This window comes from Megalops cyprinoides, chromosome 4 (assembly GCF_013368585.1).
Source record: "Megalops cyprinoides isolate fMegCyp1 chromosome 4, fMegCyp1.pri, whole genome shotgun sequence".
In the NCBI taxonomy this organism is placed as follows: Eukaryota; Metazoa; Chordata; class Actinopteri; order Elopiformes; family Megalopidae; genus Megalops; species Megalops cyprinoides.
Window position 1 is genome coordinate 32,584,318 of NC_050586.1, and position 20,394 is coordinate 32,604,711.

General features: G+C 47.6%; 1 protein-coding gene across 1 annotated transcript in view; it reads left to right on the forward strand.

The window, feature by feature from the left end:
* slf1 (SMC5-SMC6 complex localization factor 1) overlaps nucleotides 1-20,394 on the forward strand; it is a 33,657-nt gene that overhangs the window by 9,059 nt on the left and 4,204 nt on the right. Inside the window, exons 14-17 of the mRNA XM_036526818.1 lie at nucleotides 734-882; nucleotides 4,396-4,481; nucleotides 10,768-10,860; nucleotides 12,021-12,203. Coding sequence (XP_036382711.1) covers nucleotides 734-882; nucleotides 4,396-4,481; nucleotides 10,768-10,860; nucleotides 12,021-12,203 — 511 coding nt within the window. The remainder of the gene's footprint in view (nucleotides 1-733; nucleotides 883-4,395; nucleotides 4,482-10,767; nucleotides 10,861-12,020; nucleotides 12,204-20,394) is intronic.

Sequence of the window (20,394 nt, forward strand, 5' to 3'; positions counted from 1 at the left end):
AGGCCCTTGCAGGCATCCACACCCGGTGCACTCTGGGGGCCGCACTAGCAGCAGCGGGGCATTATGGGAAGGGCCCCCTGCGAGCTGTCTGATAGGTGTTCCCTGATCTCCCCTCACGTCTCAGAGCAACCGTTTTGTAATAAACAGAGGCTTCCCCCAAGCTCCCATCAACCTCTGCAAATGAATCAGGCCAGCCGGACGATTGATCCGCCTCCCCCGGGGCTCCTGGAGCAGTGCTGCTGTCTGAGGTCTGAAGACTCATTTCCATCTGAAAAAAAAAACGACAAAACATCATGCTACGGTGAAACACAGGCAATGCGGCCAGGAGGAAGTGCAACTTAGCGACTCCTTTTGGTAGATATGTTTCTTACCGTGAAGAATAAATGCATTTCAAAGGGCAGCTGTCTCAAAAGTTAGGTGCTATAATTATACAAGTGAAACAGCAGTGCAGTCAATAGTTCACCCGTCAGATCCACAGCTGTATAAATTGGGAGTGTGTGTGCAGGTCTCTGAAAGCAGTCAGGTGTGTCGAGCAGGGACCTGTGTTTCTCATCCTTCCCTGCAGCAGATTGGCACAGCTGCTGCGTTTCCGTGAGGGCGGGGAGGGGGGGGGCGAGGTCAGAGAAGTGACAGGAGAGGGACGTCTCCTCTCGCAGCTGGTACCGCGGGCCGGGCGAGTGAGTGGCAGGGTGGCGCGGTGACGGTTCTGAACGGCGTCTCTCCTGTCCCCCAGGTGTCCTCCTACCTGCCGGCCCTGGGCCGCCTGAGCGCGCGAGGGCCAGCCGGAGCGAAAGACCCCCGGGCGAGGGGGCCGGGCGCGGAACCCGCCGCTGCCAGCTGCGCCGGCCGAGGACCCGCCGCCGGCCTGCCGCCGGGATCGCGGTGAGTGCCGGCCCCCCCGCCCCCCCCCCCCCCCCCCCCGACCGCCGCGAACGACAGCCGCGCAGCTGCGGAGCGGGACCTGACCCAGCGAACGCCGCCGGGAGACGACGGCTTGCCACGTCAGCGTGTCAGTCCTGATCACTGCCACCTACAGAGACGTGCGCGGGCGGGGGGGGGGGGGTTGGGGGGGATGGGGGACGGGACGCTGAAAGCCCCTGAGCGACAGCCACCTGGAAGGAAGAGGCAGAACTTCCCGAACTTACACATCCACTGTTGTCGGCTCACTGATGAATCCGATCAGACCTCCACCTTTAATGTTCCCATTTTGTTTCAAACTGCATCAGAACTGCTTAAATGTGATCAGCGGAACATAACGTACATCTGAATTTATTTGGCAGCCACTTCAGTGACAGAAAGCTCTGCTTGCCCTGAGGCTTGTGTGAGTACGAGCAGAATCATCCTAGGTTAAACAGTAAAATGAAGACAGAACTCAAGTCCAGATAAACCCCCCAGCAGGTGCATTCACTTGTCACTCCCTGTCGCTATTTGTTACGCTTTCCTGGCTGTTCTGACGCATGCCTTCATTTACTAGTATGAACCGCCCTAAATTTTCAGGCAGATGTGGCTAAAGAAATAAGACGTGTGAATATTCAGAAATGGCTCAGTTTCAGATGAAGCTCAGCTGGCATAACAATGCAGCGGAGATTAAAGAGAGGGTTGAGGAAACACCAGGAGCGGGGTGGCGGGCGGGTGGGCACGACGGGGCCGTCAGCTGCTGTACCCACTCTGCTCTGGAGGGAATGGAAGTGACCCTCAGGCAGAGGCCAGAAAGGTGCAACCTGTGTTTAATCACGACCCCCGTGTGCTGGGGGTCATCCACACCAAAGTGAGCCAGGGGTGTTTCCGCCTCAGGCTGACCCAGGCTTGACAGCATGTCGCCCAACCCCAGACACGGTAGTGGGTTTGCTTTTAGGCAGTCAAGTCGAGCATGTTTATCATGTGAAATACCATAGCCAGAATGTGTCCTCAAGAACGCTCACACTGAACTAGATGACAGAGCCTCGTGCGCATATTGAAAAAACAACCTCCCTTGTTGTGTGCCAGTGTAATCAGCATCATTCACCACAAACTGTTTAGTTTTGGTCTCCCAAAAAGAGGAATTAGATAAGTACAAGCATAAGGATTTTGTCTTCCACTTTGGCTGGCCAACCTGGGTCACTTATTTACAAATAATGGTGAAACACATTTTGTTGGTGGTGTCAGTGAAGAGCTCAGGGTCAGCAGCATTAAGGCAATAGGCGAGACTTAATCAGTTGCAATTTAGGTGGGCGTTGTTGGGTCGCATTCAAACAACAGTCACATAGGTGAGGAGAGTCAGGGGGAACGCAGCCAGAGGAGAGGAGAGGATTGTGGGCGGGGTCACCTGTCTGCACTCTTGGACTGGCTTTGACGCGCTTGGCGCAGTGATGGGCGGTGTTGTAAGTGAGTAGAGTTTCACCTCACAGTGCACCTCCCACCACACACACACACTTCCCCACACCCACTGCATACAGGAACACATCTCCACGCAGTTATTCCCCCTCGCTAATAAGGAGCAGAGCGTTCCCTAACGCACTGCTGGGAGATTCCTGTCTGGGCTCTGAACAGCCCAATTACCAGAAAACACGGCGGTTTATTTTGTAAGCACGACTTCCCCCTTGCTGTCATCTTCCTGTCAGATGTCCTAAAGGCAGCTTCATTTACACTCACAGGTGTCTTGACAGCACACAGCTATTAGCACAGAGGGACTCTGAAGAACTTTCATTAGGTTATTTATATATTTTTATTAATTTTTATTAATATATTTCTTTTTCTGTTGATTTTTTATTATTGTTACTGGCACAGTGCAATGAAAAAAAGTGATTCAGAGTTCAGATTCTAGCGCAGTGAATTGGATGTAGATGTTTGAATATTACAATCAATGCAGTGGTCACAAAGAAAAAGCAGGATAAAATATGCGGTGAGCAATATGTAGTATATTACATAATAATACTGTAGTAATTGCTTGTATGCAATTTAAGGCTGTTGCATGTAGGGCTGTTGTGTCACTATTGCTTTTTAGTTTACCCTATAGTTGTCATTAATATGTACAGTTTGCCTAATTGGAGTTTAGGACGATAGAAATTCTTAAGTCAGGCATACCAACCACACACCAAGTCAACGATCCTCACAAAGCTGATATAAACGCATGTTTCAGCCAACCGAGGGCTTTCCCTGCGCTTCATTGTCTCGACGCACCGGCCTAAGTGGCTCTCAGGCCGCCTGAGATGGAGAGCTCGTGTAGACGGAAACAGGAAGTGACACGCCGGCGGGATGGGAGGTCTCTGCAGCTCCCGTTCGGCCGCCGCGCAGCTCCCCCGCACCCGCTCTCAGCCTCGCCTCCCGCCTAAAACGGCGGAGACAGGGGACACACTCCGGCGCCCCGCAACATCACCGGCACTCATCCTACAAGCGGGGAAGCTTGTCGGATGTCTTCGGGAGACAGCACTTTAAAGATTGACTTGGGACTCTCCCAAGATTGCGGTCAGCGGAGTCGGTCCGCTAACGCATGAAGGGTTTCTGATTGCCTCTTTCCTTTGCGCCGGTCGAGCCGTGGGACACAGGAGCAGCGGCCGGTGGCTTCCTCTCTGAACGCCTGCTCCTCTGTTGCCGGTGGCAATGATCGATTCTATACCGAGCACTGATGCCATGCCAGACTTGTCAACTAAATCCATCCACCATGAGTTCCCCCTGTTTCCTCTCACTTAGTATTTGGTGTCTTCATAATTCAAACATCACTGCATTAAGTTTTTGTCTGTGTGTATGTGTGTATGTATGTGTATATATACCCTCCATATTATTCATACCCCTGATTAGAACAAAAGCATGATATAACAGAAAAATTTTATATATATATATATATATATATATATATGTATATTTATGTATATATATATATATATGTATATATATATATATATATATATATGTATATTTATGTATATATATATATATATATATATATATATATATATATATTTATGTATATATATGTATTGAATTTTTATTGGATGACTACATTAAACATATAAATGCACATGACCCTCATGTTTTATGTAGTAAAATTAATTTTTTGTGAACAATATGGCTTGTTTTGTGTTACATTTTGTGCAGTGATATTAACATTTTAATATCACTTTTAAATATGGTTTAAGGAGAAAAAATGACCGAATACATACATTTTGTCTTTCTTTTTTATGGTCCTGTTCGATTGGTTATGAATAAATACGGAGGGCGGTCTATATGTCGATCTCTATCTCTCTGTCTCTCTGTATATGTATATATACTGTATATGTATACGTATAAATTTGTATATGTATATATATATATGTTTTATTTTTGAGCTGTTTCCTAGTTGTTGACTAAGCCAACAGTGTCATGGAGTTTGGGAAACTTGGCTGATGCTGAAGTCAGCCGCTTTGTCATTTCTCCTAGAGTGACACGGGAGTCCGCGGCCCCCGAGGCACCTGGCCCGAGCAAGGACAGCGTTCCCAGAGGACTGCACAGAGTCAACGCTGCCGGTAAGAAGGCCTCCGCTGCAGTTTCCCCAGCCCTGTCACTGCGTGCATTCTGACTTCTGTGTTTGACATTGAGAGCGAGTGCAGGCCTCTCTTTGATCTCGCTTTGCATTCACCGGGCCCACGGGTTCTTCCGGCACTGATTGTGACACCTCCTGTTTTCTAATTTAAATTCCATTCAGTTTTTTTTTTTTTTTTTGTTAGCGGCCACGTCTCGTGATAATAGGCAAAATAAAGTAATACACGATAAAAAAGTGCAAACACACAAGTCATCAGATCCACAGTTTAAGAATATTAAACACGCCAATTAGGATTCCGCTGTGCAAGCGGTAGAGCAGCTGGGGCTGCAAGTTCCAGCAATTAGATGCGAGGCACTCTGTGTGAACCCGCCAGAGTGTCAGAGCGCATATTCTCCCCTCCACCTGATCAGAAAAGCCCACGCTGGTGGGGAGAGGCGGCTCGCTTCCAGGAGACTCCAGGCCCTTCGTGTGTGTTGTTTTCCCTCTACGTGTTCCTTATACTGATACGATCGGCATTAATTTTTGATGCAGCACCCCCGCACACGCACTGCGACTCCCCCCCCCCCCCCCCACCCCCCACTGTCGTCTTCTTCTTCTTCCCACATGCAGTAGTGTGGCCACTCCGTCACCCCGCACCTGAAAACAGCGGGTGGATAGATAGCAGAGTCCCTCCGCGTCTGAGCGGTGAAGCGAATGTGTTTTTGGAAAAGTGTTTTCACTAGATTGCAGGTTGCATTAAAAAAGCACAGCTGCATTATGTTACTATTACTATATATTTAAAGGAAACATTGAAGAAAGTGCAGGTATTCGGCTGAGCGAGAATCGCCATTGAACTGGTAACACAACAAATTAACAGTTAACACTTAATAGTTTAACAAATTATGACTACTTTGAAAAGAATAAATACATGGATTTCACAAGATACAATAGCGACAGAGTCAATCCCAAAAGGTCCTACCTACAAATGTTGTAGGGGACAGTGTTTCTTTTTAGACAGAAGATGAACAGAAATGGGAGTAAAGTAATTTACTTCAGTAAAGTAAATTACTGGTTTTCCAGTAATGTTAAGTCTTGTTAACATAAACATACCAGTTTTACCAAAGTGTGGCCCAGGGCCAAATAGAGCCCATGAGAATGTTACATGGGCCCAAAAAATTGTGCTCTTAACTTGATATTCAGTTAAAACTTATTCACTGTCCTTTTAAGGTCATCAAAAATGATGGTTGTCTAGCAGCCAAAGTGTGCCTGCTGCCACCCTGATTTCAGTTAGACATGAGTAGCTAGCTAGCTAGCTAAGTGGGTGGCTGAAGGACTACTATCTTTATTTAGCTAACCATTTCTTAGTGTCAAAAATGTAAGTGGATCTGTCAGACCAAAGCACATGTTGGAAGATCAGAATTCCTGCAAACAGCTTTTAAATGCGGACAATCCAGCATCTGGTCAAAATTGGCATCTTTACGCAATCTCTCATGTTGCAACATTTCCTTTGTGTACTGTGTGAAATAATGAAGGTGGTTTTGGGTCAAGGTAGGAAACAGAGATGGGGCATATTCACTGTCATTTCACCCACTTTTTAATCGGCCCTAAGGGAGTGCCTGTACTCATGGGGTATCAGTATGCTGGGAAAGGAATTCTACTCTTACCCACCTAAATGCTGGATGACATGACACAAACATTTTTAAGAGATACAATGTAATGTTTTGCTACAGGCAAAGTTGCCTCTTGTTCCAAGTAAAGGAGATGCACTTTGTAAACAGACACGTTCGCATTCAAGGCATTCACACTTTTTGTTGTTTTTACATGTGGCAAGATGCACAAGACTCGTTGGAGGAGGAGGTTCTGCGACATTATTCAAATGTGTTAGTTTCAATATTAGACTACCCTTCACTGATGATGTTAGTATTGTAGCTAGTTCTTTGTCAATTATTCACGTAATTCAACTCTTTCTTTCAGCTTCAGAATAAAAGTCAGCATTTGGTCATTGTCTTAAAGAGAGTAAACACATTTTATAGTTTTGGACTTAATTTTGTTCCATCAATATATCTTGCCCTTTCTTGTTTCATGGCTCCCCAAATTGGCCTCCCAACTCGCAATGCCTGAATTAAAGACTGTTTCGTTATTTTGCGTGAAATACCGTTTCCAGCGAGCGCCGCTGCTTACTCGAATGGGGAGGAGAGCAGAATGTGGACATGCTCAAAAAGGAGGGAGAACAAAGAAGTTGTGTTTGAGCTAAGAGCATTGTTCCTTTGTTATTCTCACAGTGAGTCATGCTATGGCCCAGGTGAGCAGAGCTTAGACTGCCAAAAGACAGAGATAAAAACACTTTCAAGTGATTAAGCTAATTTTCTGCCCTCCCTTTATTTCCATTCTTGAAGTGAGATCAAAGTGCAACAGTATTTCCGTGCTGTTTATACATGTTTATACAGTAAACTGTCGCTGTATTTGCAAGTAAAAAGAGTGTGAACTGTGTTTGAAGTATTGAACTCAATAAAAAAACTAGTCAAGTGCGTCACACAGAACAGGTTTTTGATCATTTTCTCTTTCAAAAATAAGCATACCTGGATGGCTAAATGTTTCAGTGCCAATATTAAATGTGGGAGTTAGTTGTACTTATTTTGCTTGTACAGCACCAGAGAAACAGTGTCTGCATTAAGAACATTTACAAATTGAGAGGCTATAAACAGGAAGAGAAAAGTGGAATATACTAAAAGGGAACGGAAAACCAAAAATATTTGTGAAATGCTTTCCTTAGAGTTTAAACAATCACTAAATGCCAATCAGTTTAGAGAATGAAAAGAGAAAACAATGTGACATAAGTATCTGTTACAGTGTAGGCTTAAACAAATCAGCATAAATTCAGCTGAGATATTGCCTTGTCTCTGTCCAAATGGAAGAGTATTCTCATAAAAGTATATAAGACAACAGTGGCAATCATTTCAGCATTCAGTCTTCCCCTGTGCACTAACAGAAAACACGCTCCCTCAAACCCACACCTTGGCTATCGCTGCTGTTTTCTCAATATGAAGTCTGGTTTTCTGTTTACTACTTTTAAATACAGGGAATTAATAATTAACATGCAGCAGTGTGTTCATTACTAGTTTTCTCACTGTATAAACAGGCCCTTGAAATTAGTCTTACAAGTACATGGAGGCTGATTGAGCTGTTTGGACCGGTGAGACACCGGTTCCATGCAGGAGGCCCTCCCGGTCGTGCGCGGAGCGCCTGTTCCGTGGCACTCCGAGGTTGAGGTGGGCTGTCACCCCCCCATCACCCCCCAGCCCCCCCGGCCGGCCTACAGGTGATGTGGGGGAGTAGGACAAGTCACCGGGGAGCCCAGATGCACCGGGGCAGCTTGCAGAGTTACAGGATCACCTTGGAGAAGTCAGATCGGCTGTCAGGGAGCGGCAGACGGAGGCTTAGCGGTGCCGACTGAAAGTCAAGCCTGCCATCGCTGCGCAGAAGCCTTTTTCTTTTTTTTTTTTTTTTTTTTGCTAAAAAAACTTTGTAGTTTGACGTTTGCTTTTTGTTTCAACAGCCGTATGCCGGTGTTGTGCTATGTGTCATATTCTTTACGTGGGAAAGGACAGCAACCTTGGCACTGTCATTTCATTGGAGCGTAAGCCGGAGAAGGTTTCCAGGCCCGACCAATGGCCGGAACGGGGTGTGACACAAGTGGAATGGGCGTGGCCTGTGTCCGCGGTTGGTTTTATGTGCGTGCACCTTCGTTGTAACAGAGCTGTGTTTTGTCTACTTAATGAGTCTAGTTGTAAAAGTGAGGTCATTCTAAAACGACACAAGCAACAGATGTACCTGCTTCGGTTCCGCTCCGTCCCATTCAGTGACCTTTCAGTTGTGATTTGCTTTATCCATTTGTTTACTTAAGTTCAGAACAACGTGTCAAAATAAGGTTAAATTATGTTCTTTCGCTCCTCTGTTGAAAAATGTGTAGCAGGTTAGTAACGTAAAACTGTTGTATCCATTCGATGCACAGCGCAGATCATTTTTTTTTCTTTTTCAAATGGAGGATGTTTGAAAGTCTGGAATAAGCATAAAGGCAATAATTTAACAGGCTGTACAGGCAGGGCTCAGGTTGTATTACTCTGACAAACAGCCAGCTGATTAGGTCCATTTGCCAACAGCCATTTGAAGCAACTCGCCAAACCTTTCCGAAGCACGGGAGGCGAATCTCTCTTTGAAAAGAAGGGGGGGGGAAAAAGTACAGATGCATTTAACTTTCTTTTAAGACTGAATGTCGGCTGTAAGGAAATTTATAGAAAAGGACAGCTGAATTTATCCTTTTCGTGCTTGTAAATGCTGAGCATGCAATTACCCCTATAATGGAAGTGTTTTGTCCAAATTGCAGCCATTAAAGTGATTTAACCGTGTGTAGATTGGGGCTGGCATTTGCGAGGAGGTGTACACATGGGGAGTTTAGGAAGGGGTGTTTAATCATTCTTTTTAAAGCCCATTATGAGCTAGAAGTGCTGCACAGAGCGCTGACCCACTACAGCAAAGACCTACTCATTAAGACATAGATTTCCTTTATTTTTTATGTTATTTTTTTTTTCCCTCAGTCATTTCGGCGAAATCATTTTTTTTTCCTCCTTCTGTTGTTGTTTTTTTTTTTTTTTTTGTCACCTGCCTGATGTGGCGGTCGGCTGCTTGGTTTTAATTTATTGATATAGGTATCTTTATAGTTAATAAAAAAAGAACGGTTGCGAAACAATGGGCGCTTCCATTTACGTGAGTCCACCGCTCCGTGGAGGTCCTGAACGTGCCCACCATTTTGGCAGGGGGATCCGCGCGGCACTCGCGCGGGCTTAGCGGTGCGGACCCGGGGAGAAGAGGAACGTGCCCGCGAGGTCACTGTCCCGTTTCAAGCGGGCACGCCCGGATTTCACCCGCAGCCGGACTGAGGTTCCCCCCCGCGATTCCGCTCCGGACCCGTCGGCCAGCACCGAGCGGCTCCTCCTACGACAACGGCTGAGAGAAGGAGGAAATATTGGCAGGGAGCGGGGGAAAAAAAGAGGAAAAAATTAAAATGGATGTTCACGAGCAAAAGGTCCAAAAACAGGAACGCGTTCTTTGGTGCGGAGAGATCGGGACGGGGGATCCGGATGGGTCTGAAACGCCTTCCACCGGACCGCTGGCTACCCTCTGTTTTCTTACTGCAACTTGCATTTCAAATATGCTGGTTCTCCAGATGTTGCCCAGAATACAGATGAACCTCTTCAGCCTGCCTCTCATCGTTTTTTAAGCCTCCCTTCTTTTTTCTTTATTTTTGTGGGGGCAAAATTTGAACGTTTTTTTTTTTTTTTTTTTTTTTTTAGAAAACGAAATCTGGCTGTTAAAAAAGACTAGTAGTGACATTATTTTTTCTGCGCCTTGAAACATAGGAAGATTTCTTTATTCTTTTTTCTTGCTCTGTCTCCTCTCTCTTTGCTCTCTCTTCATAAGATTTCCTTGAGCAGAAGCATGCTGGGCTTTATCTGGGCAAGCCAAAGCGCAGTACAGCCAGACGCCCTGGTGAGAAGTAGTAAACCATTTATTAGCAGATTTGCAGTTCTGTGTTATAGTGGCACAGAGGCACTCATGCTTGGCATTTAACTTTCTTGTGAAGTTCAGCCATACATGAAAAGGGGGCTGCCTCCCTCTAATATATTCCTGATTTAATATTGTATCAAAAAAGGGGGGGATGGAGGGAGGGGAGGGCAAAAAAGAGAAAATGTAAATAAAATCCTTTGGAGGCTTTTGTGGCCGGGCGTTGTAGTTTGCTGATTAAATATCACGTGGCACATTCGTAATGCCCAGTGGAGCTTTTGAACCCTCGATCTGTGAAAAATCCTGTTGGAACCATTGTGCATGAGCCGCGTAGCATAGCCGCCACCGCCGCCAGAACAATGTCGGACAGGAAGCCGGCTTTTCACTCCTCTTGTGTTAACTTTGGGGCTCTAATGTAAGTAGAGATTCACACAGTCGAAACGGAAAAAAAAAAACTGTCGAGTCCACATCCCACATTTTTCTTCTTTTTTTCCCTCCTATCTCTCGTGGTTTCGCGGACTCGTGAAGGGGGCGCGATTTCATTTCTTTTTTTTTGGGGGGGGTGTGGGTGGGGGGAATGGATGGGGGTTGGGGGGGGGGGGGGGGGCATTTTCATTACTTGCTGTGTTTCTGGGTACTGAGCAGTGAAGGGGACACGAATGGGCAGGAGATGCCCTAATTTTGGGGGTTGTTCTTTTTATTTTCTCCCTCCTCTTGTCTTTGCAAAGGAGAGACACTCTTGCACAGAGCCTGCAAGAAGAACCAAGTGGAGACCCTTCTGCGCATCCTTTCACTTCCTGGGACAGACGTCAATGTTAAAGGTAGGTCCCAGCTCCCGCTCTCCAGTCATCTCCTTTTGTGCATCTGCTGCAGTTTTGTGACAGGATTATTATGGGGGGAAAAAAACGGCACACGTCATCAGTTTAACCTTTTAAATAAAATGCTAAGGGTGTGTCTCGGAAGGAGCGGTACGGCTTTGATGCCAGATTTACACAAACTCTCCTAAACAGACTCCCACTGTTTTTTTCCGCCGAGATTTTGACTTTCTCATTCGACTGTAGCGATAGTTTCCCCACGTTTTTTTCCCCCCTTTCACTTTTAATTGTTAGCGAGTTTTTTTTTTTTTTTTTTTTTTGGTGATTGTATCATTTTTCGCTTTTTGTTTTGTTTTGTTTGGGTTTTTTTTTAATCGGTCGTTTCCGCTTTGGCGCTTAGGAAATTAAACCAGGGGGGAAAAGATTCGGAATTAAAGCTTGGATGCAGTGGAAGGAAACGAAAGAGAGAGAGAAAAAATCATTAAAGAAAGAGAGAAAAGAAAGACAGCTTGCATGGTTTCATGCCTTGGTGACAGGGAGGACAGATATCTCCTGGAAGGCGAGGCCTCTTGTCTGCGATAATGAATCTGCTGGATTTACAGAGGGGAAAAAAGATGCCCTTCATAGTCAAATGATCTTGTCCTGATTCCCAGAGTCACTCTCTCTTTCAATAAAGTTAGGATTATAAAACTGCAATAATGTAACATGCGTCTGCTTTGTCTGAAGTGGGTGTTTGTACTGTGGACGTTATGTTCTCTCTGAGTTCCCATAACAGTTAGAGTGTAAACTTGAGTGAGGAGGATAATGTTATTTGAAAAGGAAAGGAAGGTCAAAATAATAAAAAAGGTATTTTGTACAACTTTTATGGCACACACAGCGTTGTTTTTGACAGTTTCATTTTTGACGTAGTTTGTGCTATAACTACAGGGCGTTGAATTGAAAGCATGGTTTTAACTCTGAGAAGCGAAAAGTAAAATCATCAACCTGATGTACAGGCAGGCATAGGGAAAATGCTGGAGTTAATATCTGCGTAATTCGATGGTACTCCCTCTGTTTTCTGTGTGATCTGTATGTGTGCCGTGGCTCCTTCTGTGAATGGGACTGCTGTAAGGAGGGCGTGTTTTGTGCCTCTCTCTCTCTCTCTCTCTCTCTCTCTCTCCGTCCAGACCACGCCGGCTGGACCCCTCTGCATGAAGCCTGTAACCATGGCAGCAGCGCGTGCGTGCGGGCGCTCCTGCAGCACTGCCCCGCCCTTCACCTGGACAGCCAGGTGGGCGGAGTCAGCCCGCTGCACGACGCCCTGCTCAACGGGCACGTCGACATCGCCAAGATGCTGCTCCGGCATGCAGGTCAGTCCGTCCTCCGACCTCCCCCCCCCAGAGAGGTACACACGCCACCCCAGCCAAAAGCACCACTACAACGCACAGTATGTCAGAGAAAGCCAACATGTGACTCATCTATATTTTGTGAGTTGTTCACCTATATGGAGTATGTATAAAGAATGTATAACCACAACTCATAAAGGTATAACAGCGTTTTTTACATTATATGTTCAATTGTATATTGTTTTGTATTTATTTACATATGAATAGCAATTTTTGGATTTGGTATGTTTACATGGAACCTGTTATTTCTTCACATGGCCACAGATATACTTCCGCTTGATGTTTATGGGGTAATGGGATATTGATTAAAAACCACACATGCACACACACACACTCTGTCTCTCTCTCTCTCTCTCTCTCTCTCTCTCTTTTTCTTTTAATGTACTGTAATCAACCATCTTGTTTCACTCTGGTCCACAAAACCCAGATCACCAATTTGGTCAATCGTAAATCTTGAGATTTTGCATAAATGCTTGACTCTTACATACATCTGTGTTTGATTTGTGTACCTGGATTTAAAGGATTATCATTCAGCACAATACGGTCTGAGGTAATTGCAGATCGTTCTTTCTAATGTTCAGCTGCAATCAGGGAATAGAGACCAGCAGGAGCCACACATCCTTCCCCAGTTGTATCTAATCCCTGGCACTTTTTTAATTGAATGCAAATGGCGTTTAGAAAAGTGTGTGTCAATTCCCCAAGCTCAGGTGTTTGTACTGAACATATGCATACATTTATGCCCGCTTCATCCACACTGCTGTACACACACAACATTAGTACATCCACATATAGCACATAAATATGCTCATATCCTGAGCCAAAGACACATACTCCCTTGTGAATGCTATGAAAAGAACATGTAAATGTAGCAGAACAAACCCTTCAAAGGAGACATGCATGGGCACTGCAGAAACATTCATTTTACAGCGCTGAGTAGCTGCTGTCTTGAGGAATTTGGTGGGAGATCACACCTTGTGAGACTGAAAGATTGAATGGTGTTTTCTTTATGGTCTACAGACAGAGAAATCGAGTGAGATAAGTGGGAAAAACGGATGAATAAATCTACGATCTGCCGGCAGTGCCTCGGCGGCGGGCGGTTCGGGGGGCCTCCTCATTGGCCGAACCCTCTCAGCCATCCGCCATCTTGATTTTTGTGGTCGCGGGTTTTGGCATTTCCGTCATGTCGCTCCTCCGCCCGCACGTAGGACGCGTGTTCCCCCGCAAATCTGCGTCTGCGCGCCTTCGCCCTCTCCGCGCGCCAGCCTGTTAGCATCTCTCTGAAGACATTAAATGAGTCGAGTTCCGCCACTTGTGAAACTCGAACGCAGGTTTGCGGGTAATCTGTCAAAAGCGGGGGGGGGGGGGGGGGGAACCCAACAAAAAACACGTCTGGCGCGTCTTTCGTGTTCGCTTGCCACCCGCGATCACCGTTTCGCCGTTCCGGAAGCGGCCGCGATGTGTGTCAAAACAAGGGAGGGATCAATTATCGGAAAAGCGGGGGCCGGTGAAGCTGCAGAGACCGCCTCGCTCTCCTGTTTGACTAATTATAGTTAATTTGATTCCGTTTCCCATTAACACATGTACATATTCTGTCCTACAAAGAAAAAAAAAATAAATTAGACTGGGATTGTTTGGTCCCGGTGAGGAATGGTTTTCTTTTTTTTTTCTGCAACTGGAGCTGGAGAGAAGGAGGAGATTAAACGGGTCAGGAGAAGATGCTGTTTGTAAAATTAGAAACAGGGTCTGGCCTGTCTGAGAGCCAGACAGCTCGGCCTCTCTGTCTAGGACATTTCAGCGCTGCCTTGGATCACGGTGATAAATGTATGGTGGAAGGGGAAAAAAAAGCGTGTTTGCTCTAAATTGACATCGGTTTTAGCCCTCGACTGGAAGGGACTGGTGAGGCACAACAGGCTCGAGCACCATCTGCCAGCCCTGGGCTCCCCTCGGTCATGGCAAAGGGCCCGCAACAAGCCGGTAATTACGGCCCTGGTATTTCTGCCCTCCCTGTAACTAGAACAGCACTTTGCGCATATTTTGTGGTAAACCGCGGCTGAGTCTAAAACCAATAGTCGAGCACAGATCACCGGCAATAATGATGTGATTACGGCGGCAATCGGCTGAGATGTGATTGGGGGGGGTGTATTCCGTAGTCTTACAAACGAGAAACAGCGCATAGCCTGCCAGTCCTTAATGTGCCAAACATTTTGCACAGCAGGTAATCGGTTATGGAAATAACTTTAGAGAACTACTACTAAGCACAGAGTATCACAAATTAACATTGACAGTTTGTCTAAAATGGGGAAAATAAATATATATATGAGAAATTGCGTAGCACCTTGTTAGTTTTGTGTGTGTTTGTGTGTTTTTTTTTTTTTTGAAGCAATATATACACAAGATTTTCAGCTGCATTGCTTACAAACTTTTGGGCTGTGATTTGTATGGAGAGCCTCAGCTCCCTGTCAGTAGAAGAGAGAGGCTGGAACATCAGTTCGGGTTCATACCTCCACATCACATTCCTCGGCAGTTTTGTCACGGGTCGCCTTTAATTTCGGGACGGGGGGCTCTGCATCCGAATGCCCCCGTCCAATAAGCTCTCCACCTGGCGCCTACAAAGGAGTGCATACAGAGGCCGCGGAATAATAATGAGGGTTATCCGGTTCATGCATCTCCGCTATGAAATAATAATGATCACGCGGGGGATGCAGGGAGGTAATGAACGGCGCCCGGCCGAAACCCAGCGGCGTCGCTCGGAAGCCAGGGCCGCGGCCGGGGGGCCAGGGATGCTGCCGCCCGCCTCACGCTCAAGGCTGGCCGGGGCCGCCCGGCGACCCCCCCTCTCTGTGCACACGAGATGCGCGCCAGCTCTTTCGCGACGGGGGGGGGGCAGGGGGGGTGTTTAATTTTGCAGGATGACCGGAGAGCTCCTGACTGGAATGGAAAATAACCTTGAGCTGTGGCTCAGAGTCTCTGAAGAGGCGTGACGCAGGAAGGGGAAGAAAAGAGCCTTCAAGCTGTCAGGATTCGCTCTGCATCCTAATCTTCTGTGGCGTCAGCTGAACAGCGACCCTCGTTACGGCTACGGGGGGGGCGGGGGTGAGCGTCCCCGGTAAGGCCGCACCGTGCACTTCCTGTGCTGTTGATTCCGTTTCATCAGGCTAGCCTCAGACTTGAACCAGCATCTTTTCACTTCTGAATCACATTTTTTCCCCCCAACTTAATTAGGTGGCATTTTTTTTTCTTTCCCTCTTCCCTTCTTCCCCCTCTCTTCTCTTCCTATTGAGCCACCGCCAGATTAAAGCGCTTGCAAAGTGTTTAATTGAGGACACAGAGTTACACAACGTCTCATCTTGGGCTGTTTATTTGTGTTAGTCACACTGTGCTTTCATCAGCCTTCTCCTTGTTTCTTTTTCAAAAAGCAAATCCCTCCGAGTTTTGCTGAATTAATGTTTGCCGGGCCGGAAGACGTCATTAATTCTGCGTTCGGGAGGCGAGCCGAGTGGTTCAGCCATAGGAGCTCCGCCGGTCAGCGCAGAGCGACCAGCACCAGACTGTAGATGGACAGTTTGTCCCAGAAAGCGTTGTGGTCCCTTCACGCCAGCAGCTTAGCCAATCACCTGTCCTGGCTCATCTGAAACCGCATATCTCAGAAAACCGAGCAATCCGGGTCTGGAGCTGGGGCACAGCAAAGCAACAACCTCTCGAAGACAAGAGATGCTCAGGCAACGCACATCCACCTATTCCTTTTGTGACCTTTCGGGGGGGAAATGCCGTGTAAATTCCAGGCGGTAATGAGATCTGGCAGAGCTTGTGCGGGCGGGGGTGGGGTGGCGGTGGGGGGGGAAAGGGGGCGGGACCGTTCCGGCCGCGCTCTCCGCCACCCGCTCTTCCCTGGGCTGCGCCCGAGAAGGGAGTGTCACCGTGATTGATGGCTTTGATTTTCCCCCCCGCTCGTCTGCCGGTGCTGATGCAGCAGGTCCCCACTTTGCGCGAGTGCACACGCATCGGAGAGACCGGCGCGCTCCGAGCGGGCCCGAGGCACGTGTGCGCGGGCCCGGCCGGCTTCTGATGTCCCCGCGTCCCCCTGGCGGGAGAAGCCTATTTAAGGCTGCGTTTCAAAAGCTCTGGGCTTCGGCCTGGCTTTCGGGCCCCTTGCTTCCTCCCCCCCCTTTCTGTGCTCTGGCTGTTCGCCAGGAAGAGCCCTGCTGCCTCCAGTTGAAAAGGGGGGCAAGAGTTCTCATTTCCCCCTACTTCCCAAAAAACCCGCTCTCTCTCTGAGCCCCCTGCTCCCTCTCTTTGTGCTGCCAGTCTTTACTCTCAAGGCTTTATGCTCAGCACACTGATAGAGGGAATTTCATTTTATTCCAAGGATGTGTTCCTGTTCACGCTGGTGTTTTTTAGGTCTGAAGGTTTCCTGTAGGGTGTTTTTACACCCCAGCTATAGGATACCTTTGGCAATGCCGCTGACCTTGCGTAGTGTTTGACTTGATATCAAGACAGGAGACTTCTTTTATACAAAAATAACCCTGGACCAAGGAATGTGCCTCTAATGGTGTGTTTTTTTTCCCTTTAACCAAAGGAGTGAAAGGTATTGAATGCAAATAAATAAAAAATGTCATCTCAAGGTTGAGGTTTTCCAAGTTGTGCTCCAAGAGCTTTGTCAGATAGTGAGGAGGCGTAAAGCCCTGGTGTAATTACAGGCCGCTCTTTCTCCCGCATGCAGCCGTGAACCTGACGCCGGGAGCAGAGAGTCATCTCTGAGAGACGCACGCGAGGATGTCCTTCACAAACCGCAGAAAAAAAGCAAAATCGCACCTAATGAATTTTAGACATCTAAAAAAATAGACGCTGTTATCCAGAGCGACTTGCGTAGGTGACAATTTCTTACGTTACCCATTTATACAGTCGGATATTTACTGAAGCAATTCTGGGTTAAGTACCTTGTCCAATGGTACAGCAGCATTGTCCCAGCAGGGAATTGAACCGGCAACCTTTCAGTTATGAGTCCTGCTCCTTACCGCTGTACTACACTGCTGCAAATAGCTTATATTTGGTGATTCAAAGCATTAAACTGGGTATGAACGTGCGCAGTAGTTGAAAATATAGGATTGTTTTGTGTTTTTTTTTCCATAGATGGTTAGTGATTGAGACTGATAACACTGAACACTGGACAAGTTAAGTAGCGTTGAATGGAGAGGAAGGGCATCTCCAACCCGGCATGCGATTTCAGTGAGGAGACGGCAGAAAGTCACGTGTTTATCAGTGGGTATCGACAGGTTTTAGCCTCCAAAGCTCTGCTTCTACTGAAGCGTCAGGTCAGAGAACTGGTCGAGTTGTGCAGAGCAGTGGCTCGGGGACCGGGCATGCGACCGGTATGTTGCGGGTTCTAACCTGCAGCAGGGCGTAGGTGTTGTACCCTTGAACTTGATTGACATGACTAAATACATATTTGTGTGGAAGGATAATGGTAAGAATGGACTTTAGATTTCGCTCTCAATAATACTGTCTGCTAAGAAAATGCATAATGATAATAAATGAACCATTGCAGGACCGTGGGCTGGTACAGAACAGCCAGGGATGTGTGTACATTTGTACAAGGCCATCTGTCAGAACAGTGAGTTCTCACTGTAAAGCTGAATACAAGAAATAGACATAGAATCACAAGGTTTCTGTTGCATTCTTCACACCTAGCAGTGTTAAATGCCACAATCTGATTCTGCTAAGCGCTAACAGGCTAACCAGACACACACAAGTGAACCTGTGTGGGTCATTTTCAGAAAAGGGGTCTGTGCTTTCATGTTTCAGTACAGATGACCAGAGCCATTGAATAAAATGGTCCCAACATTGAGAGCAAAGCAAAGAGGAAGGTCACAGTATAGATCTGTATCTGTGTGATACATAAATGCATAAATCCACACTGTATGGCAAAACTCCAGCTATTTTATCCAGCTTCCTTAGAGGAACTTGTCTGTTTCCACTCATTATATGCAGCTGTAACCCATCATTGTGGATACGGAGGATTCTGTCCAATAGCTGGACCTTTGGCATCCTGTATCATCCAACGTTGCCAGTTAGGGCAAGGCCACATTGTGCGGTTACCAGTACGTTCTCCTTGCATGCCGGTTCCGCTGCCGTTAATTTGAATGGCCAGGTGTGCAAGCAGGTATCCCGATGACATCACTCATCATTAGCACAGCGTATCTGCGTCGTGTTGGCAGGAGGTGCACTGGACACTGGAGAGGCGGGCCCTTACATGGTGAGGGCCCAATCCTAGCCCATGTTGCCAGGACCGGTCTTGGGCACGCCCCCCTCTGGGTGGTGCCCTCTAAGGTATGCCCTCCCGCCGCGGTGTCGTGTGGCGTATTCCCCTTAACATATACAGGTGGGCCTGTTGTCCCGCATTACCGAACCGCACGTACGCACCGCTTCACCTGATCGTTTGTCTCCTTTCGTTAGCTACGGCCAATTTCAGGACCTGCTCCTCCCTCCCTCTGCCAGTGCATTATTCTGTAATAAAATAGTATTACAGCTCGGCGGGGGTCCTCGGGGGGCTGGATGTCAGTCCTCCGGCCTCCGCCTCGTTTACATATTTCAGATGTGTCATCTGGAAGGGGGAAAAAAATGGCATCAAATGTTTACTGTTGGCGCTTTGCACTCGAGCCGCATCAGAGCATGTCTGCTTCAGCTTTGGTTTCAGACAAGAGGGAGCTGAAGCTCCTCTCTCTCTGTCTCTCGCTCTCTCTCTCTCCCTCTCCCCCTCTTTCTTTTGTTTTTCCCCCCCTCTCGCTTTTGTATTTCTAGTCTTCGCCTGCCCTCTAAAGGCCAAGGGGCCGCGTGTCTGCCTGCGTCGGTGTCTGCAACTGCGTCTGCGACTGCGTCTGCGAACCACGATCACCCCCCCCCCACCTTCCCCTGCCCCCCCTCCCGTTTGCCGGGCTGGGCTCCAGCGCCGCATAATTACCAAAGCTCACACTTAATCCCCCAGGTGTTTTATTTATCTACAGAGCAGCGTATCTGACACATCACGCCAATACCTGGACTTACTTCAATCGCTCTCCGCGATACGGGAGCCAATATCATATCTGGCCCCGGACGCTCGGTGAGGGGGGGGGCGTGGGGGGGGGGGGGGGGAGAAGCCCTGACAGATGTGTATTTCATGGGCCATTGTGAAGAATAGGCAGCGGCTGATTCCATTGTCCTGGGGGAGGAGATTTACCCGCGCTTGCATTCATCAAGGTCCGCTGGCGACCGCGCGGCTAACCCCCCCCCCCCCCTCCACCGCCGCTACCCCCCTTCCCCAAACCCCCGTTTCTGCCTTTGTCACATTCTAGGTTTCGGCCTGTCAGGCAGTTTGACACCGCGGCGGTAGGGACTGCGTCAGCCTCGCGCCGCCGACTCGTTCAGAGTTGATGGGTTTGATTTGGGCCACAGCTCCTTTTTTTTGCATGGGAGAGGAAGGAGGGGAACGGGTGAGCAGGAGAGAGAGAGAGAGAGAGAGAGAAACTTTACCCGTCACGTCCTGTGTGGAATTCATGCTCGAATTCTTGTATTTTAATAAGTCCGCCGTAGTTAGTACGCGCCAGGCGGAGAGACACGGTGACACCATGCACCACGGCAGTTTGCGCCCCCCCCACCCCCCCATCTCTCCCTCACTCTCCTGACCGACTGCAGAGGCTGAACTCTTGTCTCCCCATGTTGTCTTAAGACAATACCGTTTGAAGACTATTGAATTTTTCAATTTATTTTTCATATTCGCACTGTCCCGCCCACGCCGGTCTGATGTGAAATTTGACTCGGGCCTTATTTCAGACGAAAATAACCACAGAGGAGACACGCCGACGTTTGACGGGGGGGAACGAAAGCTTTTGAAAAACGGTCGTCGCCCCAAATGCATTTCATATGAGGAGGAATGCAAAACGGCAGCCGCCGGCTACAAAGGGTGTTACCGTCTTTCTGGCTGGACGCCCCCTGCTGGCGGAGAGGGTTTGGACCCTGCCTCACAGTATCACACTTTTAATTTTCAAACTATGCTAGTGGCTTCACAAGGTTAATTATCAATATTTTTGCTCTACATTCTTTCTAAGCTGCAACATTCTTTCTAAGCTTCACCCTGGATAAGGCTGTTTGACAAATCAATATTAATATTAAACAATATTAA